General features: G+C 39.0%; 1 protein-coding gene across 2 annotated transcripts in view; it reads left to right on the forward strand.

Annotated features, from left to right (window-relative positions):
• Positions 1-4,852, forward strand: part of Rb1cc1 (RB1 inducible coiled-coil 1) — a 61,274-nt gene extending 56,422 nt beyond the window's left edge. The window contains exons 22-24 of one of the 2 annotated variants that reach the window (XM_021181217.3): positions 1,106-1,242; positions 3,333-3,403; positions 4,169-4,852. In XM_021181217.3, coding sequence (XP_021036876.2) covers positions 1,106-1,242; positions 3,333-3,403; positions 4,169-4,246 — 286 coding nt within the window. In that variant the 3' untranslated portion in view covers positions 4,247-4,852. The remainder of the gene's footprint in view (positions 1-1,105; positions 1,243-3,332; positions 3,404-4,168) is intronic. The other variant, XM_021181334.3, reaches the window with a different exon arrangement.
• The last annotated feature ends 19,681 nt before the right edge of the window (positions 4,853-24,533 follow it).

A 24,533-nucleotide genomic window follows, 5' to 3' on the forward strand; every position in this document is an offset into this window, starting at 1 on the left:
TTGTTGTTGTTGTTTTAACAAATCTCAGATATCCTTGTTTATCTTCTCTAACTGAGACCAGTGTATTAATCTTGCTGCTTCAAAAGATCCTTTACTTCCTTTTAATATATTAGGCTTTGGTGTTCAGTCGGTGTACAGTGCTTACACCATAATTGTAGCAGCATTTAAAACTCTTCCGAGACTGCTCATGGCATCCACATGTAGTCCCAGTACTGAGAAAGTGAAGGCAAGAGGCAAAGTCAAAGGCTATTCCATATAGCAAGTGTCTAAGAAAGGAAAGGGAAAAAGGCTTCATAGTTGACTTTGTCAGCTGGAGAACCTAGCACATAAAATTACTCTGGTAATTAAATCTGAGGTTGATCTTCAGAACCTGTAAAGATTTTGAGCACAGTTTGAGAGGTAGACACTAGTTAAGTGTACATGTAGGTAGTTATAAATATTTCTTCCTGTGCTATTTAAGATCTGTATTGAGCCTTTTTAAGGCCAGATTCAGCACATGGTGTAGCCGCCAGCAGCCACGGGTTACTAGGTTCCTGAAAGGAAAGATGGGGTTTTGGATGGGAAAGGCTGTGAGAGAAATAACAAGGCAAGACAAAGTTTTCTGATCAAGGCCAATGTTTACTTATGAGTTTGAGCTTATAAAAGGTGGGTGGTGAGGAGGACCCATCCCCCACCATGACAGGATCGCTGCTTTGTCAGTATATTGTCAGAACAGGTTCAGCCTCTCAGCAGGTCATGGTGTCTTGGAGAAAAGCTGCAGATGTGGCAGGACAGTAGACTTTACCTAGTTCAAAAGACTCCACCATAGGTGGGCTAGCACCTGTGGCAAGCCAGGCCTGAGCAGCCTGCTCAAGGCTGGGGGAAGGGCACAACAATGATTTGATTCAGTTGCTTTTTCTTTTGAAATGAAGAGTATCACATTTAAGAATTGAAATTCCAGAAATGTTTCTTGGTGTAAAATGGAAGATTGGGGAAAAAACTGAACTGGTATTTTTTTCTACTGCACACAAGTAGTGGGTATATATAGAACCCCCAAACAGTGAGCCAACTCAAGTTTGTAGCATGTAATTAACGAATGCTAAGACAATAACCTACTTCTCCTTAGTTTTCAGGTGGGAGATTTGGTTCTCATCATCCTAGATGAGCGGCACGACAATTATGTGTTGTTTACTGTTAGTCCTACTTTATATTTTCTGCACTCAGAGTCTCTTCCTGCCCTGGATCTCAAACCAGGTGAGGGAGGTAAGTGCACATACACTTGTCCAGTACTAATCTTGAGTGGAAGACATGTATTTCCTCCTGCTGTCATTAGGAAAGCCTGCCTTTTTAAAAAATGAAATCTGGGGCTGGAGAGATGGCTCAGCAGTTCTGGAGGTCATGAGTTCAAATCCTAGCAACCACATGGTGGTTTACAACCATCCGTAATGACAAACAAATAAGATAAGATATGGATAATATATGGATGGAGCAAGCCAGGCCAACGCAAGAGGCAGAAGGGAAAGGGGTGGGAAATGAAAAGTTAAAAAGAATAATAATAAAATTTTAAAAATGAAATCTACATTATCTACATATTTTTATGAACTTAATTGATAATTATAAATTTGACTGTAATATTCTACAGTAGATCAACTGCTCACACTGCATATATATTCAAACATGATATAACCTAGTAATTGCAAAATTACTGTCAGAATTTTGATGTTCATTTTGTTGATAATTAATATATGCTTATTTGCTGAAAGATCTTACCAGTGTTTTTCAGATAAGTAGTTTAAGTAGTGCCTTTCCTGTACGATTTATGATTTGTTTTCCTATCTTGTTCATTTGTTCATTGATTCATCATCATCATCATTATTGTTTTATGGAGTTTTATTTTGTAGAAACTGAGCTTTGTTCATCATGCTGAGTAACAACGCCCATTATTTATTAGCTCATTAAAGAGTTCAGAGAGAAGAGAATAGCTATTCTGGAATTTTTTTTTTTTTTTTTTTTTTTTTTTGGTTTTTCGAGACAGGGTTTCTCTGTGTAGCCCTGGCTGTCCTGGAACTCACTCTGTAGACCAGGCTGGCCTCGAACTCAGAAATCCGAATGCCTCTGCCTCCCAAGTGCTGGGATTAAAGGCGTGCGCCACCACGCCCGGCCCTATTCTGGAATTCTTAGACTAAGTAAAACTGCTTAGAAAATTAGTTTACCCCAAGCCAAGTGTGGTGGAACAGGCCTTTAATTCCAGTACTCTGTCTCAGCCAGACCTAGGCCCTGAAAAGAAGAGGGAAATCAGTTTCCTCACATGATTTGATGGTCAAACCCCATCCATGGGCTAGGGCAGTGTCACTTGACTACCCCGTCATGGCTTTTGATGGATGGCCTATTTAGAATGTCTGTGTGACAGCAGTTATATAGCCATGAAAAGTGAAAAGATAAATTTGTTTTCAGAAATAGGCTGCATTTTTCTTATCGTGTATTTTTGGATTTTTGACACAGTCTCATATATCCCATACTAGTTACAAACTGTCATGCATCTGTGGTTGATCTAGAACTCCTGGTTCATGTCCCTGTACCTATCCAATTCTATGTTTCCAGTCATGGAGCACTATGCCCCAGTTCATCTTTCTGCCCTCTAGCCTTGTTCCTGTTTCACTTGTTTCCTTGTATTTATTTAAGGGGTGTTTGTTTTTCACAGTTTGGGGATCAAAGCTAGTGTCTTGTGTCTCTAAATTTTATCCCAGCTCTTTACATTTGTAGATGAAAATGATGCAAACCCATATATTTACTCAGACTTGCCTGTTAACATTTTACCTTATTTCTATTATTTCTTATGTTTTTCTAAACATGTATAATTGAAAATGTACACTACTAAAGTAATGAATTTTAAAACAAAGTGCTTGTCTTCTCATTGGTGTTGTAGTCCCGGCTGTTAGCAGTTTCTGCACAGGAAGTCCACTTTTAGACTTCATTTGGTTTTTATTATTAATTGCTCATGGAGTCCAAGTTGTGTTGCTGTTGCTGTTGCTGTGCTAGGCACTGGTTACAGTTCCATCACACACTGAACCTCTGCCACTCACAAGTCTGCAGGTATCATTAGTTCCTCCAGTAGGTGGCAGTGTTGAGTTAGTTATTGGTTCATCACTCCTACTTAGATTACTAGTGTTCCTTGAATGAGCATTTTCAAAAAAGCACACATATTTATATATTGGATTTTTCTTCAATAAATAATTTGGATTTTACTGGTTTTTAAAGTGATTAAACATTCTTTTGAGAACACCATTACTGTTTTGATTCTAAAGTTCTTTTTCTCCTGAATGAACTTTGAAACTATATTACCAATTTATTAGCTTCAGGTGCATCTAGAAGACCCTGGGTCCTTGGGAAAGTAATGGAAAAGGAATACTGTCAAGCCAAAAAGGTAAGAGTAACCCTGTAATAGTGCACTTAGGGATTTTAGTATATGGAAATAGTTACTAGTGTTTTCTGATTTTTGTTCACCTAGAGCTTGAATTTTATTAAATTGAGTTTAACCCAGAAACTTAGTAAATATTGCTATTATCTTTAGATAGAAGTAGATTGCCAACAGTTCATCCACCTATAAAGGAAAACAGCCAGTGTAACTCATGTTGAAAGCACTAGAAGCAACAGTGAACTTTATTTGTACAGTTGGTCTGTACTCATTTTTATACGTTACACCATTGATTAAATTAAAAATGCTCTCAAGTCTTTATTTGGAGGCTAAAATGAAACTGACAAGCCAGGAGTGGTAGTACACCTCTAACCAGAGCACTTGAAGCCAAGGCAGAGATGGAAGGATCTATTTAGTTCCAAGTTATCCTGGGCTATGAATATATGGGCACGTTATCCAAGCCTTTGTAAGACAGGGGAAGGAGGGATGCTACAAATTTGAAGCCAGTCTTGTCTACATAGTGAATAGCAGGGCTTCCAGGGTATATAGCCAGACTATAGTAGACAGGGGAGGGGAACTACACCATCCTCCCCACCTCCAACACTCAGTGAATGTTAGTTCATTCTCCTCACTTGGCCAGGAACCTATCTTTTACAGTTTGGTAGAGAGTAGAGACTCCACCCTCTTCAGTACTCTAGCAGTAAGCACTGTGGTAGAAGGGTACTTGTAATTTGTTTCATGCATTCAGTGACTCCTTTTCTCTTTCCTTCTTAGGCACAAAACAGATTTAAAGTTCCTTTGGGGACAAAGTTTTACAGAGTGAAAGCTGTGTCATGGAATAAGAAAGTATAGCCACAGAAGAAATCTCTACATCTCATACCCATTTTTGATTTGTCCTCCAGTGCTGATAAACTACTCTAAAAACAGCTGCCCATCGTTGTTGGGTTTTTTTTGTTTGTTTGCTTTTTTGTTTTTACAAAAATCAACATAACAATATACTTCATTGGTGGACTGCACTTACCTTTTAAGTGGCTACATCTTAGGAACAATAAATTTATTAAAATTCTTGGCTGAATCAAAATGGTTTTGTTTTGTTTCCACCCAAATAACTAGAAATTCGGACCAAAGTAGATGTTTTCCAAGGGCAGAGCCTGCACTGTGGCTTGTGACTAGCCTCATTAATTGCCTGCTAATAAACATTAGCTGAATAGTTACCATGTTGTTACCAGCATTTGTCCTCTTGTGAATTCAAGAGTCCTCCACTCTTAGCGTGTTCTTTATAAAATGTATAAATCCTTCCCAACTATTACCGAGGAGTGTCATTGCATGCAGATAATCGTAATTGTGAGTTTGCCTCAGAAGACTACTAAAGCAAACTTGTTCATTTTTTAAAAAATGCCCTTTAATGTTTCAAAAAAAAAAAAAAAACAGTGTAATTTGACTGACTTTAAGATCAGCCATAACTAATGAGCAATCTTCAAAAGCACTTTCCACACAGATCATCTGGGCTCCAGGGAGGGAGAGTCTGTACCACACTGATGTGTTCAAGTGCAGGACTCACTGAGACCTCTCAGCATCTTAGGACTGCTTCACATAACCATAGCGATGAATTCGCTCGTAACTCATGGTTGACCTTCAGAAGAAGATATTCATTGTATATTAACATTTAGAGGCCATTTAAATAACAAAAGTCTGTATTGTAAAGGACCTGTACAATTTTAAGACAATAAAGAATTGAAAGTGTAAATGTGTGTGCCTTTTAAAGGTTACATTTTAAATATATTGCGTGATTGCTGGGAAAGGTGAAAAAATGTTCTGTATCAAAGAGAAACATGTTTAATAAAAAAATGTTTGTTTGTATCCTATGTAACAGGGTGAAGTGGTGTTCTGTGGAACACAACCATGTAAACTCAAGGCTCAAAAGCTGGCACTGAACGAAGATATTGAAGTAGCTAGGCTAGTTGATTGGAAAGCGTTTCTTCAGGGTTGTTAGCAGTAATAAATGATTCTTTTTCAGAAATATTTAATTTCTCCATAAAAATAAGTTGGATATTTTTATAAATATGTAATCTAATAGAATGAAAATGGAATAAACATCATAGTGTATAGAATACCTAATTCAAAAACATTAATGAATAAACGAACAAATGATTTCATATGTTTCTATCCAGTCCTTCAATGACATCTTTATATATAGACTACAAGTGTAACATGACTTTATGTATTTTTAAAACAGTTGTATTTGTGATTGAGTCTGCTAGTGCAGTTCATTTAACTTAATTGGTGCTCTTCAGATTTAATATATGGGTTTGTGCTGTGGAAGGAATTACTGTGTGTTCTGACACACTAACTCTCTTTCGTTAATACTGAGCTTTCATGTTGTGGTCGTTGATTGTCTTTGTTACCTAGTGCTTTCATATTCATCTTACCAGTGTTCACACATATGTTCCAAGCAAGCGAGAACTAAAATGATTTTGTTACAAAGAAAACAAAACAATTCCAGAAGCCTAAATTCATTGAGCTTTTGGTTTTACATAATTAAAAGCAATATGAACTTTGCAGCTAGAATGCCTGACTTTCAGTCTCAGATATGACTTTTAGATAAAGTTCCACAAATGGACTCATTGTCTGATATTTAAAACAGGGTACTGAAACCTATGTAATATAGTTTGCACTTTCAATGCAAAAATTTTTAGGCATGTGTTCAGTACTCAACATGTTAACTATTGTAAAGGTTTATATAGTATAGTCTTGAGGGGGACAAAAATGTATAGGGGCCACACATAGTTCCAGCATCACAGGAGGCTGAGGCAGGAGTATTTGAGCAATAGAGAAAGACAACATCTGAAGAACAGGTGGGGGGAAAAGGGCTTTTACTGTGAACTTTTTAAGAATGCTTATGTTACATATGTTTATTGTGACAGTGGTAGTTTAATAAAAACATTATATATGCCTGGCTCATGCCTATAAATGCAGCACTCAAGCATTTGAAGCAAGAGAAGAAGACCCTGTGTCTCAGAAAAATAAGTAAAAGCAGTGTATAGAACTAAAATTAGTAGTTTTGAAAAAGTGAATAAGGTATACAAGTAGTTTTTAAACTTTTTATTGTAGCCCCTAATGTTTTAGTTTTTTCATGTCACACTAAATTATACATTCTTTTTTTTTTTCCTTTTGAGATAGGGTCTCTCTATGTATCTCTGGCTTTCCTGTAACTCACTGTAGACCAGGCTGACCTCAAACTCAAAGAAATCCACTTACCCCTGCCAAGTTCTGGGAAGAAAGGCATGCCCCACCATCCCTGACTAATGTGAATTTCTATGTTCCCTTCATTCTGTTTCCATGCCTCTGTTCTAACTATGAGGGTTTCTATGTCCCCTTCATTCTGTTTCTATGTTTATTTAACATTGATGTTGCAAGTGTTGGAGTCTGAGCTTTACTTGTTTCTTTACATTTAAGAACAATATATTAAAATCTGATAGTGAATTATAGTTACCTTTCTTTTGGCTGTTAAAAAGCCAAGGCAACCTGTAGAAGAAAGGGTGGTGGTTGGTGTATGGTTTCAGATGTCCATGATGGAGCAGAGGTGGCAGACAGCTAGTTGGAGGAGCAGCAGCTGAGAGTTCACATTTCAACTGTCTTCCAGGTTCAACTATGTTATGACATTATTGACCCCTCTAGATCACAGCTTCTGTGTGGTGACTCCGAGAAAACCCTTCCAGAAGATTTTTGCCTCTGATGCTGGCCTCTTTCACATTTGATTCTTAATCCACTGCCAAGCAGTATCAATTGTTGCAGCAAACATTTCGTGTTAGTGTAGCTAGTCATTTTGTAGTCAGACAGCTGATTGATCCTTAGCCCCAGCTGCAGACACCACAGATTCAAATTGCCCTGAAACTTACCAGGCCAAGACCCCATCATCTATATTGCTCATACCATTCTTCTAAGCTCTCACATTAAGCTCTGAACACTTCTTGTCTTCGGGTTTTTAGTGCTATGAACAGACGCCATGATCAAGGCAACTCTTAGAAGGATAACATTTAATTGGGGAAGGTTCAGAGGTTGATGAGGATCAGAGGTTGAAACCATTCTCATCAAGGTGGGAATATGGCAGCTTCCAGGTAGGCATAGTGCATAAGGAGTTGAGAGTTCTACTAAGCCCAGGCCTACAGTGATAGACTACTCTAACAAGGTCGCACCTTGTAATAGTGCTGTTCCGTGGGCCAAGCATATTCAAACCGCCACACTATTCAGTGGTTTTTCTAGCCCAGAATTCCAACATCCTTTCATAATTCTACCAAAAACATGTTCATGTCTGTCACAGCAATATCCTACAAACATGGTGACGTTTTATTTTTCTTTTGCTGTGATAAAACACCATGACTAAAAGTAATATGGGGAGGGAAGGGTTTATTTCATTTTACAACTCTCAGGTCACACTCCATTATTGAAGACAGTAAAGGCAGGAACTGAAAAAGAGGCCACATACTAGCTTGTTCCCCATAGCTTGCTCATCTTGTTTTGTAGTACAACTCAGGGCTACCTACCCAGGGGTGTTACCACTCCTAGTAGGCTGGGCCCTTCCACTTCAATCATTACTAAAGGAAATGCCCAACAGGCTTTCCTAAAAAACCAAACCAGTGGAAACTTTTCTCACTTGAAATTCTTTTCTTCCCAGATAATTCTAGCTTGTGTCCTGCTGATGAAAGGGTTTTTTTTTTTTTTAATATGTTTATTACATGTATTCAGTGGTGAGGCACCAGTAGGATTTTAATAGAGATCACATTAAGAATGTCATCAGTAGGGAGCAATAGTATTGTGTTCATTTGGCCACAGAGGAAGTTTTTCATCTTGTCAGTCTCAAGAGTGTTTTATAGTTTTAGTATGCTAGTCCTTCCTTGGACACTCCTAGGTGTTTCATGCTGTCTAATGCCACTGTTTTGTCACACTTAACTAATTTTCATGTGTTGCTCTTATATTCTGAAATGTAACTGTTTGCTTGATGGTGGGGTGGGGGTGGAGGTTCTCAAGGCTTTCATGTCCCCTGCCAGTATAGCTCCACTTCTTCCTTGGTTGCTCTCTAGAACATCTGTATTTTGTTATGTAGATGTCAAAGTGGGCATCCATGTCTTGTTTATGGTGAAAAAGCTTTGCCTTTCACCATTATCATTAGTTAAATCATACTGCAGACCTCTTGGAGTGATAGTTTAGTATGAGGAAATAATTGTAGGTGTCACTTTTTCAAGCTCAGAGTAGTGACATCTTAACAGAAGACCTCAAAAAGGCATATGGTAATCCACACAACATGCATACTCAAAATCTTCAGTTTGCTGAGCCCAACTCATTGGTCCCTGAGTAGTGTCACAGATTGAACATTTCAGTATTTGTTTGCTTTCTGTCTTGCCTTGTTTCACTAAGACAGTTAAAATAACCCAATTAACATACCTTGCACATGTCTTGACAGCCTTAGCAAGGATGGCAGTTTTGCTAGTGTGGCCAATTGTTTTTGCTGTATTTAACCATAAGTCTCCACATTTCCAGTCTTCAACAGCATTTTCTCAACCTTTTTGACCTCTACTAATAAATAGTCTGTTCTCTATTACAGCAATATGTGCTGGTGTTTTGTTTCATCCAGATCTTTCTATTAGAACTTCAATATTAGATGTGTGTTGTGTAAATGTTCATTTTAACACTTTGGGGCCTAAGATAACACCATTTATTTACTCATTTCACTGGAGATGTGTGACAATGGCTGGGATCGAATAGTCCATATGGCCATGTCCTCACATATTTGATTTAGGAAAGCCTTGTATAGATAGCCCTTTTGATAACTGATGCTCACAAAGAGACAGCAACATCCTAGTAAGAGTGACAACATAGGTCAGAAGTTTTACCACATTCTTTGGGTCAAAATCAGAGTCAACACGGAGTTAATATCCAGGGATACTGAGAGAAAAAAGTTGGAAAATTGCAGTCCTTTTTAAAGCTAGGTCTAAAATAGCTATTGTCTTTTAAGATTTAGGTTTACAGATATACATTGGCTTTTAAAAATATGCACCTGGGGATATATCTTCATTGGATTGCTTGCCCATAGTGAGAGCTTGGGTTTGGTTCTCAGCAACACAAAAATCAAGCAGAAATCATGTGGATGCATGTGGACTAAAGCCAAGCAAAGTTGGTAATGCTTAATTTTCATAAATTTAACTGCCTTGATAATTATTTAAAAGCTAGGAAGCAAGGCTTATTAATTCTTACTAACTGGTAGCTCATATGTTCCTCATACCCTTGGTACATTGTCTTTAGCCAAAAATTTTAAGTAGTACAGTTTATAATCTTTATGGGTGAGATGGAAATTCTCCCAAGCAGTTCTTAACATAGTGGTAAAGAGACCAAACAGTCAGCTGTAAGCTATTTGGTTTACATACTTCTTGGGTGTCTCAGACTTGGCAGCCATTTAGAGTAAGCAACACCAGTTTCTTTCATTCCTATCTTAAAGCTTATTAGCAATGTCATTTCCAATGTTAGGAAAAGAGTAGCAGCCCTTAAGATTAACTCAGGTTCCTCCCTCACTTAGCTTCCAATCTAAGCAGTTGCAGGCGTGTGTCCTGTTAGAATGCAGCCAGGGCTGCCTTGCTATGCATACCTTGCATCCCATGGCAACACTGCTTAACCATTTTACACACATCGCCACTTTATGTCAGTGTGCTGTTAATCTTTGAAGTTGGTTCAACTTTCATTTTTACCATTTTAGGAGTTTCTGGTGGATTCCTTAGCTCTTGACAGTCTTTTTGTTTTGTTTTATGAATGTTGGAGTTTATTTCTGAACTCTGGTTTTGTGGCACCTTTAAAAAAGAAAAAGGCTTCTGGGAATCTGATTCCAAAATGATGTTGTAATTCTCCTTAACTGCTTTAGAACTGTCATCATCCAATTCCAGTAGAGCTGGAGAGTTCATGTTGTTGGTGTCACTTGTAATCTCTCTGGAATTCTGCTCTGCAAGTGAATATGACCTTAACTAGCCTAGGAGATGAACACGAATGCTTATGTTCTTAACCAACAACTCTTCTGAAAATGCATAGCCTGTCTCACAAGCATAAACTGTGCATTCCCAGCATTTTCTCTCATCACAAATTACAGTTGAGCTCCCTGTGCAACCTGTTTCGCTATAGCTTCTGGGTGTTTCATACTGCCTTTAAAGCAGGTTGAGTTTTCTAATAGGAAGCTATACTTTTCCCTTCTGCCTTCGTCCACTTAACAGCTCACAGAAGTACCACATTCTCATGAGTGTTCCAGTTTAACCTCGGCCAAGGGAGTGAGAGCAGCTTCCTGTGAAGCTTGATATTTGTTATTTCATCTTCTGAAAACCTCCACTAAAGGGCTTGCCTTATAGTCATAAAAGCAATGCACATATTTGTAAATACAGTGAGATGTTCTAGAACAGTGCCCTTATAAATAATATCAAGAAATGCACTTTGCATTTGATTATGCATTTAATCATCAGTCCAGTCCTAATAAGCCCACATAGGCTGGGAATAGCAGATCCTCTTCCAGTTCTAGGTCCTGGTTTGCCAGCAGACCTCCACTTTAACCAGTGGTAACCAGAAACATACATGCCCCTCACTGCTATAAAAGTCAGCATAGCCTTTGTCTACTGAGATCATTAAAATCTCACATCATAAACTAGCTACAGTACTTAGGCCAGAGCATCAAGAGCTAGGTAGGATTTATTGACCTTTTGCAATGCAGTAACAGAATGCCCGACAGAATTCTTTTGGCTCCTGTCTTCATGGTAGGAGAAACTCAGATCATAAAAGCAAGAATATGTTGGTAAAGTTGTTCACATTAGGCTGACCAAGAAACAGAGTGAAGCATGAAAGGGGCAGGGATAACCTGTCCCTGAGAACTTTCCTCCGGGAACTCACCTCTTTCGGCTCATTTCTACTTGACAAAGTCTACAGAACTCTCCCAAAATATCTGGGCCCAAATGTTCAAAATGTGATCCTTCAGAGGATATTTCAGGTTCAGCATGTAACATTATTGTTTATGTAATAAGTTGAAATGACATGGTTGTATTTAAGAGATAGTCATCACTTTTATCACTTTTATAGAAAGAGCTATTACAACCTACAAATATGTTTAGTTTTCTGAATACTCTCATGAGTAAGTATTCATGTATTAATTTTGTTATTTTTTTTCATAAATGCACACTACACTTGTAATAGGTTGCCATGAAAAATATTAATGAATTCTCTATCCCTATTGGAAAGTAGATATTGGATGAAGCTTAAAAGTTTTTTCTAACCTGGCTAGCTCCCAAATAATTGAATCTGAGACCTATTGAAATATTTATTCAACAAGCTTTAAGCACAATTGACTAATTTTCCTAACCCTCTATGCTTATCTAACTACTTCCCAGCCACATGCCCCAACTTACTTGTATTTAGTCTCTCCCTGGTTTGCTTTGCTGTAGCTATCTGTCCTTATGGAGAACTCCCTTGGCAACTCCTACTTATGGAGACCTTCATCTTTCTCTACCTGTCTCATGGCCCTTCTTCTGGACCCTCACTTGCCCTGTGGCCAACTCCTTCTTCTGGTTCTTCTCCCTTGGACCCCTGGCTGGGATGGGAAGTCCAGCCTTTCTTTCTCCTCTGCCCAGTCACTGGCTATTCAGCCTTTTATTAACAAATCAGAAATAATTGGGGAACATGCTTTACATTGATACAGGAGATTCTTCAATACTCATGACAGTGCCTTTGGAACTATAACTAGATTTCAGGGCACAGAAATCAGAATGTGAATACACAGTTGTCAGATTGTTCTTGATTACTGTCTAGAACTTGATGGGAAGACCTTGTTGCTGAAGACACCACTTGTTTAAGTCATAGAACATGTAGAAATCAAGGTAGTCCTGACCTGAAACTTCATCCGTACTGGCTAGCTTTCATGGTACTGGAAGGTGTAATAAACACTACCAGAAGAGAATAGTACTTATTTTTTTAATTAGGTATTTTCTTCATTTACATTTCAAATGCTATCCCAAAAGTCCCCCATATCCTCCGCCCCACTCCCCTACCCACCCACTCCCACGTCTTGGCCCTGGCATTCCCCTATACTGAGGCATATAAAGTTTGCAAGACCAAGGGGCCTCCCTTCCCAATGATGGCTGACTAGGCCATCTTCTGATACATATGCAGCTAGAGACAAGAGCTCTGGGGGGTACTGGTTAGTACATCATGTTGTTCCACCTATAGGGTTGTAGACCCCTTTAGCTCCTTGGGTGCTTTCTCTAGCTCCTCCATTGGGGGCCCTGTGTTCCATCCAATAGCTGACTGTGAGCATCCACTTCTGTGTTTGCCAGGCACTGGCATAGCCTCACAAGAGACAGCTATATCAGGGTCCTGCAATGGTGTCAGCGTTTGGAGGCTGATTATGGGTTGGATCCCCGGGTGGGGTAGTCTCTGGATGATCCATACTTTCGTCTTAGCTCCAAACTTTGTCTCTGTAACTCCTTCCATGGTTATTTTGTTCTCTATTCTAAGGAGGAATGAAGTATCCACATGTTGGTCTTCCTTCTTGATTTTCTTGTGTTTTGCAAATTGTATCTTGGGTATTCTAAGTTTCTGGGCTAATATCCACTTATCAGTGAGTGCATATCAAGTGACTTCTTTGGAGATTGGGTTACCTCACTCAGGAGTCATCTATTGGATGGAACACAGCGCCCCTAATGGAGGAGCTAGAGAAAGTACCCAAGGAGCTAAAGGGGTCTGCAACCCTATAGGTGGAACAACAATATGAACTAACCATTACCCCCAGAGCTCGTGTCTGTAGCTGCATATGTATCAGAAGATGGCCTAGTCAGCCATCATTGGGAAGAGAAGCCCCTTGGTCTTGCAAACTTTATATGCCCCAGTACAGGGGAATGCCAGGGCCAAGAAGTGGGAGTGGGTGGGTATGGAAGCAGGGTGGGGGGTGGGGTGAGAGGGCATAGGGGACTTACAGGATAGCATTTGAAATGTAAATGAACAAAATATCTAATAAAAATTTGAAAACAAAATCCTACTCCACAAGATGGAGCCAACACATGGTTTGGTATTGATCCTAAGAGCCTGTGACTAGATAGGTTATAGATCTAGGGAGAATCTACTAATACTATTCTACTAAATGGAAATAGAATTATAACAATTTCTGATGACATCACTATACCTATAAATTAGTATACCCCTCAGCCTTCATCAGAGAAGCTTCATCTAAAGTAAGCGGCAGTTAACACAGAGACAATTGCAGAGAGAGAGAGAGAGAGAGAGAGAGAGAGAGAGAGAGAGAGAGAGAGAGAGAGAGAGATCTTTAGAGTGCTCAGCCATAAATGAAACATCTATAACACACTCTTCCTGGCAATGCCCGGTATCATGGAGAAGAGCGATTTGAAAGATTGCAAGAGTCAAGGGGCATGGATGACCAATAGCAAATAGCGTTTCGTGGACACAGCAGGGCCTCTGACACATGTGAATTCACAGCTATTGTGACAGTATACACAATACTTAGTAAAATGGAGCCAGACAGAAATCCCAGCATGAATAGGGAAAGTGGGCACGGAAATCCCTCTAGCTGAAAAGCTATTGGCAGTTGGTAGCTGCTTAGAGAAGAAATTGGTTTTCTCTAAGGGTGTTGACCACTTGGAGTCTGACCACTTTTCAGGGCAGGCCCTACACTCAAAATTATTTGGTCAGCATGGTTGGACTCCATAAGTTTTTTGTTTGCTTGTTTGTTTGTTTGAGACTTGGCCTTTTTACATAGCTCTGTGTGCCCCAGAACTCATTATGTAGATCTGCCTGCCTCTGCCTTCTGAGTGCTGGCTTAAAGATGTACACCATCATGCTCAGATGACTCTATATGTTTTTAAAAAATGAAAGGACAGGAAGTGGGAGTGGATCTTGGGGGAAAGGAGTGTGATCAACATTTTCATGAAGTTTTCAAAGATTTAATAATATTTTGAAGGAGAAGGGGGTGCCTGGAAAGCAAGAAATAAAGGCAAAGGGTGAGTGGCTGTGGCAACCTGCTGGAGAAACATCTGGCCTTGGGCACACCTTCTCAGGACTGCTCAGGCAAGTACATAGTAACCTTCTTCTCTCTGTGCTCTTTTCTTGGGCCCTTCTTTGACCCCTTTCTTGTTTGCCGCCAATTTCAATTGTCCAGGGTCTTGAGATGAATAGCTGTACTGTCTCTGATAAGCCTTGGTCTTGGCTAAGCTGCTCATTCTTTTAGAAGTCACATCCCCATAGACCATTCCTCCAGTTTGCCAGTTACTTTTCCAATTTTTTTTTTCAGTTATTTTTCCCAGACAGAGAGGGTATCTGGCTTTCTGGGTATATTCTTCATGCATATTTTTACATATAATAAATCCACATGGAATTGGGAGTGGCCCAGATTATTTATACATATCTTGAATTTTGAGCACTTTTAACAGCTTATATCATTTCTATTTTATAAGTACAGATGCTGACAGTAAAAGCATATTAGAATGATATTCAGAAAATTCCCATTAAATAATGCCTGACATTAAAGTTGACTTTTTAGTGCTCATGTGCAGGGAAATATAAAACATTTATTCTGACTGAGTTCCAAATACAACTACAAGATGGAAGATCACGTATTCAAGATTACTGTAAACCAGAAGTGGGAGTATCTACCTATGATCACAGCACTCTAGAGGCTGAAGCAAGTAGAAAATCACATTCAAATTCAACCTAGGGTACTCAGATCACATTGTTAAAATTAACAAACAGACAAGCCCACAAAGAAAGGGGCTGAGGAGATGGTTCAGTTGATACAGTGTTTGCCACATATGAGGAACTGAGGTCAGATCTCAAATACCCATGTCAAAAATAAAAACAAAAACAAAAACAAAACAACAGCAGCAACAACAACAACAACAAAAACAGGCATAGCAGCAAATACCTGTAATCCCAGTGCTGGACACAGACTGTAGCATCCCGGGAGTTTATTGCCAGCCTGACTAGCTGAATCAGTGAGCCAGCTTCAGTAAGAGACCTGATTAAAAATAAAGTGGAAAGCAACTGAGGAAGATGTGATGTATCTTCAACATCCATATTCATGTTCATATTAAAGTATGCCACTTGTACACACAAGTACACATGAATACCTACAAAGAAATAAAGCAACCCTACAAAGTTCACTGTAGTAGCAAACCAAAGTGGGTGTTACTGGAATCGACAGTGATTTTCATGATTAAGAAAACAACCATATCTTGTAAAGGAGTCATGAGTCGTGGGAAATGACAGAGTGACAATGTCTTCTCCATGGGCTTCTCATGACAATCTGAGCTGCTCAGATAAAGCCTACACTTTCAAAGCCAATAGATATTCAAGAAACTTGATTTTCTGACCAGACTTTGTACTTGAAAGAAATATACATTTTGCTTTAAGGAATATTCTGGGTAAGAGCAAACAAGGTAAACCATTTACACATTATAGGACAAAACACAAAGATGCTGATGTCTAAAGATTGGGACACACACGGAAGGCTACACAGAAACTGAGTGTGACTAGAACCTGCAGTCAGCCACTTCCAGTTCTCATTAGGATCCCATACTTTACCTTGGCTAGGCTTATCAGAGATCCCACAGCATCGGTGCCCATTCCAAACTTCATCCTCAACTTCCTTGAAAAATCTCAAGATTTGTTTCCTATAGAAAATTCCAGTGTCTTTTGCAGAAACTGCTGTAAGGAACAGGGTATCTACTTAACAGAATTGCTTTAAAAATGGACTCCAAAGGAAACAACTTTAATATATACAGTTTTTTTTTTCAATCCCATTTCTCTCAACCTTGAATGTACTGTAGCCACAAACTTTATCTGAAACACATAAAAATGTTTATGAAAGACATTGTTGAAGTAAATGTGAAAAGTAAAATATGTAGAAGAAATAGGAAAATACCATCGTATATTTGAAAAAAAAAAACAAATTTCTTACACAGATCAAAAAAAGATACACGTATAAAGAGGATCAATACATTGAATTTTATTTGCATATTTGACTCATAGTCCTGACAAATGTATTTGAGACTTTATTGTTAGGTGGATTTTGTTTGTAATTATTTTATCTTTTTCACATATTTACCATTTAGTTTTGTTTTCTGTGATACTTTTACCTTCATTTTTTTTTTTTTCTGGGGCTGAGGATGTAGCTCAATTGGTAGAGTTCTTAGCTAACAAGCTCAAAGACCTGGGTTTAATCCCAGGCAGTGCATAAGCCAGTGGGGCAATTTATGCCTGGGACCCACACACTCAAAGGTGTAAGCATAAGATCAGAAGTTTAAGGTCAAGCCGGTCGTGGTGGCGCACGCCTTTAATCCCAGCACTCGGGAGGCAGAGGCATTCGGATTTCTGAGTTCGAGGCCAGCCTGGTCTACAGAATGAGTTCCAGGACAGCCAGGGATATACAGAGAAACCCTGTCTCGAAAAACCAAAAAAAAAAAAAAAAAAAAAAAAAAAAGAGACCTTATTTCAAAAAACTCTATTTATCTCTCTACTATCTATCTGCATACATATAATATACAAAATATAATATGTAATATAAAAATATAATTTTTAAATCCTACCCTCATTTTCTCCCCATTCATAGTATCTAACATAATTTTTTCCTCTTGCACTGTTTTTTTTATTGTTTTTTTATATTTTTTATTAGGTATTTTCCTCATTAACATTTCAAATGCTATCCCAAAAGTCCCCCATACCCTCCCCCTCCTCACTCCCCTACCCACCCACTTCCACTTTTTGGCCCTGTCGTTCCCCTGTACTGAGGCATATAAAGTTTGCATGACCAATGGGCCTCTCTTTCCAGTGATGGCCGACTAGGCCATCTTCTGATACATATGCAGCTAGAGTCAAGAGCTCCGGGGTACTGGTTAGTTCATAATGTTGTTCCAACTATAGGGTTGCAGATCCCCTTAGCTCCTTGGGTACTTTCTCTAGCTCCTCCATTGGGGGCCCTGTGATCCATCCAATAGCTGACAGTAAGCATCCACTTCTGTGTTTGCTAGGCCCTGGCATAGTCTCACAAGAGACAGCTATATCAGCGTCATATCAGCAAAATCTTGCTAGTGTATGCAACGGTGTCAACGTTTGGAGGCTGATTATGGGATGGATCCCTGGATATGGCAGTCTCTAGATGGTCCATCCTTTTGTCTCAGCTCCAAACTTTGTCTCTGTAACTCCTTCCATGGGTGTTTTGTTCCCAATTCTAAGAAGGGGCAAAGTGTCCACACTTTGGTCTTCATTCTTCTTGAGTTTCATGTGTTTTGCAAATTGTATCTTATATCTTGCGTATCTTAAGTTTCTGGGCTAATATCCACTTATCAGTGAGTACATATCATTTGAGTTCTTTTGTGATTGGGTTAACTCACCCAGGATGATGCTCTACAGGTTCAACCATTTGCCTAGGAATTTCATAAATTCACTCTTTTTAATAGCTGAGTAGTACTCCATTGTGTAAATGTACCACATTTTTTTATCCATTCCTCTGTTGAGGAGCATCTGGGTACTTTCCAGCTTCTGGCTATTATAAATAAGGCTGCTATGAACATAGTGGAGCATGTGTTCTTCTTACCTGTTGGAACATCTTCTGGATATATACCCAGGAGAGGTATTGCAGGATCCTCCGGTAGTACTATGTCCAATTTTCTGAGGAGCCTCCAGACTGATTTCCAGAGTGGTTGTACAAGCTTGCAATCCCACCAACAATGGAGGAATGTTCCTCTTTCTCCACATCCTTGCCAGCGTCTGCTGTCACCTGAATTTTTGATCTTAGCCATTCTGACTGGTGTGAGATGGAATCTCAGGGTTGTTTTGATTTGCATTTCTCTGATGATTAAGGATGCTGAACATTTTTTCAGGTGTTTCTCAGCCATTCCGTATTCCTCAGGTGAGAATTCTTTGTTTAGCTCTGAGCCCCATTTTTTAAATGGGGTTACTTGATTTTCTGGAGTCCACCTTCTTGAGTTCTTTATATATATTGGATATTAGTCCCCTATCTGATTTAGGATAGGTAAAGATCCTTTCCCAATCTGTTGGTGGCCTTTTTGTCTTATTGACGGTGTCTTTTGCCTTACAGAAGCTTTGCAGTTTTCTGAGGTCCCATTTGAAGATTCTTGATCTTACAGCACAAGCCATTGCTGTTCTATTCAGGAATTTTTCCCCTGTGCCCATATCTTCGAGGCTTTTCCCCACTTTCTCCTCTAAAAGTTTCAGTGTCTCTGGTTTTATGTGGAATTCCATAATCCACTTAGATTTGACCTTAGTACAAGGAGATAGGAATGGATCAATTTGCATTCTTCTACATGATAACCGCCAGTTGTGCCAGCACCATTTGTTGAAAATGTTGTCTTTTTTTCCACTGGATGGTTTTAGCTCCCTTGTCAAAGATCAAGTGACCCTAGGTGTGTGGGTTCATTTCTGGGTCTTCAATTCTATTCCATTGGTCTACTTTTCTGTCGTTATACCAGTACCATGCAGTTTTTAATCACAATTGCTCCGTAGTACACCTTTAGGTCAGGCATGGTGATTCCACCACAGGTTCTTTTATCCTTGAGAAGAGGTTTTGCTATCCTAGGTTTTTTGTCTAACATAATTTTTATCTTTTTGTATTTATTTTGCTTTCCTGTAGAAAATATATTGAACATATTTTAAGCATGTGTTTTATTGTTATGTTGACTTTATTTTCCCAAGAGAATTATAGTTCTTGAGATTGTATTCTGCTTTCCTTTTGCCTCCATGTAAAAGCCCCATACATTGAATGTTTTCCTGCTGGCCATTTCTATTTTATTGAGTCCAGTTTATATGGTTCATTTTCCCGTAAGTATCTATATGACTTTGTCTCTAGTCATGTCCCACTTCCCAAATATATTGTTAACAAGCATATAAGACCCCCTGGTTTCTCTTGATATTGTTTCTATTAATATTTAAGGATTTTGATTCCAAATTATTTTGACTATCTATCTCTTTTCTAACATTTCAAGGATCTCCACTAACTTGTGAAGCAGATTTACTATGTTTTTCAATCTGAGTAGCATCTTTCAGTGTGCTTCCCCCTATACATTTGCTGAACCTCAAAGAGGTTGATCATACGTGATGTTAATTACCTTTATATTGTTGTAATCAAATGCCACAGCAAAACATCTTAAATGGGGATTATTTGTTTTAGTTCCTGACTATTAATTGGCTCTTTAATCTAGATCTGCAGTACAGCAGAAGACCATGATAATTAGGGCACAAGGCAGGAACTACTCACTCCAAAAGACAGTAAACAGAGGATAGGCATCTAGGGCAGAGTACAGTGCTCAACAACTATACCCAATAACCTATCCTCTATCTAGGGAGGACTTTCAAATTTTTCCAAAAACTTCAGTACATGAATCTTTGGGGAAGAATATTTCATCCCTACAAAAGACATTGTTCAAATGAATCATTTGTTATTTTAAAAATCCAAATTAAAAATGTACCATATAGCATAGATGAAGCCTAGGCCAGGGATATTATATAGTGGTATATTTTTATTTCTTTGTTTATTTAGAGACAAGCCTTAAACTCATGACATTCCTGCCTTTGCTTTTTGAGTGCCAAAATTACAGATATCTACTACAGTACTAGCTTATTTTGATTTTTTTGTTGTTTTGTAATATTTTTAGTGTGTGTGTGTGTGTTTATGCACACATGTGTAAAGCTCCCTGTGAGGCCAAAAGAATGTGTTGGCTCCCACAGAACTATAGTTACAGGGAACTGTGAGCTGCCAGCCATGAGTATTGGGAACCAAATTCTGGTTCTGTGGGAGAGCAGTAAAGATTATTAACTACAGAGTTATCTCTCCTGCCCCTTAGTTTGAACTTTTAAAGGCAGGGTCTCCCCCATCTTTCTGGGAGTACCACAGAGTAGTACACAGGAACCCAGCCCCAGCACCACTGTCCTCCACCTCTTGACTACAGGTGAAGAGATTCTGTTCCCCCTGGCTCCAGCTGAAGTACCACCTAAGTCTGCAGCACATCAAAGGGAAGAAATCTGACTCTACTGATGCTCTTCCACAGGGTATAGAGGGGACATTAAGAAAATCTATCTGCTGTCTCAGCTCAGATGGGAAGACATTGCATTACCTCTCAAAATAAATCGTCTGCTCCTTGCCTCATTCATACTCCAAAATAATGCAAATGTGTCACTTTTTATAGCCAGATGTATGCACAGAATATCGGGGAAATAAGTATAATCAATGTATATGTAGGTCAAAATATTTTTAAATTGCTAAGGAACTCTCTAAAAAAAACCCTAGAACCTGTTTTTGCAATTTTTTTACATTTTTATTACATTTATTGATTTGTGGGGTGAGTTTGTGTGTTCCATGTATGCAGGCATGGTGTGCAGCTGCATGATACCATGGTGAATGAACAGAGGTTTGAGGACAACCTGTGAGAGTTGGTTCTCTCCTTCCACCTTGTAGATACCCAGGACCATACTTAGAATTCAGGACATCTGGCTTCAAGTATTTTTCCCCTGAGCCATCTCAATGATCCATGGGGTTTTTTGTTTTGTTCTGTTTTGTTTTATGTTGTTTTGTCTTTAGAAAAGAGTGAATTTCAATGAAGTATTGAGCTGTCTGAGCCAGCAAGATGGTCTCCATTGAGGATATCCCAAAAGATCTGTGTAGGGTCACCAGGGAACTTCAGGCATTTGAGCTCAAGAGAAGTGCAACAACAACAAGAACAACAATGAACTTCTCATATTTACTACTAAAGCAAGCAATACGTGAGGTGATGTTTAGAGTCAGCTTTGGCAAATACAAGTTCAGTATGGGAATACACCGGGTGCTATGTTTTATTATCTTTGGCCATGTGAAAAGAGCCAAGAATATTCTTTGCCTTTGTTGCCTACAGAGATAATGTGTACATGCCAGGGCACTCTCTTTGTGTCCTTGACTTCAAGTGCATTCACTTATCATAGTTTATATAATTCTTTCTAGAAGACCACCTGCCATAGAAGGCCACATTCTATACCGTCTCATTTGTAGTTCAGAGTAAGTTCGCTGCTTTCTTACACAGTCTTCCTCAATGAAGCAAATAATTTTCTCTTAATCAACGTCTTAAGTCACCTGCCTCTTTAGGGGTTTTGAATTACCTTCTGGGGTGAACTTCAGCTTTTAGTGTATGGAAGTTGTTACAGCAACATGCTTGGTCTACTTTCTGCTTGTGGTTTTACCTTTGGTAACTGGTATTTACAGAAATCCTTGGTGACTAGTCTTTAGCTTGTTGCCTGCCCCTCAGTTGTTTTTATTATTTGTTGCTTCACATCTCATCTGTAAGGCTGTCCCCTGCAGTGACAGTAGGGCTGAGCCACCCGGGAGACAGACACAGAGTTATGTCAGAACCTTTGTTTGAAGTGCAAAATTACAGGTGTTGTAATAAATTTAATGGTATTTGCCTTCTCATCCAATCTGAGTTAGTCTGTGTTGCACAAGTTGTTCAGTCATAGTCACTGAAGAGTTTTGGGAACTGTCTCTTCAAGGGTTCCAAGTACCTGCACTTATAGGCTTTAGAGCAGCTCAAGGGCTTTCCATTTCTGCACAAGGCTGGGCTCTCTGAAGCCTGGGTGAGACTCCCCAGGCTGCCTCTTCTGTTTTCTATCTTTGGAAATTTTGTCCTGCCCGTCTCCTTTCAGCTTGTCTTATTGAATTCACATTCAAAACTCATTGCCACCATCAAGGAGGAAAAATCTGGAAAACAAAAGTGCTCTGCTATCTATCATTCCAAGACCAGCTTACAGCAGCCAGAAACACCCAGAAAAGCATCTCAGGAAGCTGAAATCAGTCCTCAGAGCTAATGCCAGGAAAGGGCTCTCTGTAAAACCAGTAACGAAAACACCAAAGGAATGTGTGTCTTACACCTGTCCTATATAATTTATGAACAATTCTAAAGCAGACATACTAAGATTTAAAAATTTTAATTGTCTTAAACTAATAAATCATTCCATAAAGGGAAAAATGCTAACTAACCTCGTGAGCATCTTGGCACAGGAAACACAAACCACTAAGTGAGCTCCTGTCTAGTTGGGTTATAATTGCCAACTAGACACTAACTAGTATGTGATTTGTAGCAAAGGGCACTCGTGTACCCTGGAGGTTCAGAGGCTCCAACATCATGACAACAGAGTATAGGAATGCTGTAGGAGTGTGTTCCTAGTATTGTGCCTCAGACAATCACTGGCCAGAAAATGGTGGCAATTTTGTGGCTGCTGCTGCCTAATAGCTCACTCTGCTTGCTGGAAAGTGAGAGTACTTTATTATCTTAGCTGCTGTGTGAGAATGAGTGCAGCCACACCAAAGAACTAATTGCTCATTTTGTAGTGGTGGGAATGTACTATCTGTAGACAAGCAAAGCCAAGTGAATCAAATCTCTTAAGTGCCCTTCCACATCATCGGTGGGGGCCAGGGAGAACCTAACATGCAGAACTGGTGAAATATGGTTTCTTTAGATAATGAGGCTCAGCAAACAAACGAATGCTGGATAAGGAAACTAGCTGGGTATGAACAACGCGTTCAGAGCATGAAGTGTAAAGAAGCCTGCCAGAAACTAATTCTGCCTCTGTTGTTTACCAGTTCTGACCTTCAGCCAGAGATTTGATCCATCATTCAGTTCCTCTACCTGTTGAATGGAAATGGAAACATTAAACCAGCAGCTTGAAGGGCAGCTTTGAGGGTGAGGGCTTACCATATGCAGTATTCACAGTGTCTCTGGCATGGCTTGTGAGCTGGCAAGCTCTGCCATAGCAGAATCCTGCATGAGCCTTCTTTGTACCGGCAAGGGTACACATTTCAGCATGTTTTTTATCTAACTTATAATTCATATGTTACCCTCAGATTCTTATATCTTAGTAGCAGAGGAATTATGATGTATTTCGATGCAACCTGCATGTTCACAGAGCATTGGAGACAATTAACTTGAAAGTGCCTGAAAGGAACTAAAACTTACTCTCAGTTTTCATAGTTTGACTTAATATCTACAAAAAAAAAATGCATTTCAAATGATCTAACCATAGCTATTGATTCAGTGAAATGACAAACCTGATGATTCTAAGATGTTCTAGAACATAAGTTATAGACTAGTGGTATTCAATCATACTTACATTAATAGACACATTCTCATGGATATATTCTTTATTTTCATTTAAAATTAGCTTTTCACTAATAAAATTATACAAATTATTTTTGCATTGCATTAAATTCTTGATGAAACTTATAAAAGAAATTACTTGTTTTGCAGACAGACTCAGGGTCATATGTACCATGTACTTGGGAGGAATATCATATAAGCCCAATCATGTGGTAAAAGGGAGTCTTCATCTTATTGTAGACAGGAAGGAAGGGTCCAGGAAAAGATGAGTCCTCAAGGACCTTCCCTCAATGACTTGCTTCCTCCAAGAGAGCCCCAACTACTAAGCTTTCCAAAAGACTATTGCTACAAGCTGAGAACCAAGGGCTCCCTTTGTAGAAACAGTAAATGGTCAACAATAAAAGAATATTCTTTTACAGAAATAAATTATAATTGAAGTTATTTTCACATAATAAGATAGCATTCAGTCCTTTGAAGGTGTTTTCATTTTAATTTCTTCAGAGTCCTAACAAGCCATGCCAACTTACAAAGAGTTCTTAAATATGCATTTTAAAGTATAATAGCAGAGACGTGTAAAAAGGCATGTCAATTATTAACTATCAGGAAATGCAGCTGAGATTCTAGCATCTGCAACAATGCCTTGTAGACGAGATATATTCCATTAAAGGAAATAGGAATGTCTCAGTCATCTGAACTCCTCTGACGGGATGATGAGGAACTATACAAGTGAAAGGGAATGTAGATTTTGGGTGACACATTTAGGAAGCATGCATTATTACTGCCCATCTGCTACTCTCAAATATGCCTGGACCTGTTTCCGAGTGGCAGAAGGGGAGTCTAGGCAAAAATCTCACGATTGTCAGAGTATGGTCCCACTGAAGACAATAATTCTCATTCTAAAGTAAGTGTTGTAAAGCAGTTCAGCCCCTCTCCCTTACAAGTGTGGTAGGTTTCAATAATTGATAATTAAGCTTATA

Source organism: Mus caroli, unplaced genomic scaffold, assembly GCF_978045245.1.
Source record: "Mus caroli unplaced genomic scaffold, Mus_caroli_1 scaffold_1, whole genome shotgun sequence".
Taxonomy (NCBI): domain Eukaryota; kingdom Metazoa; phylum Chordata; class Mammalia; order Rodentia; family Muridae; genus Mus; species Mus caroli.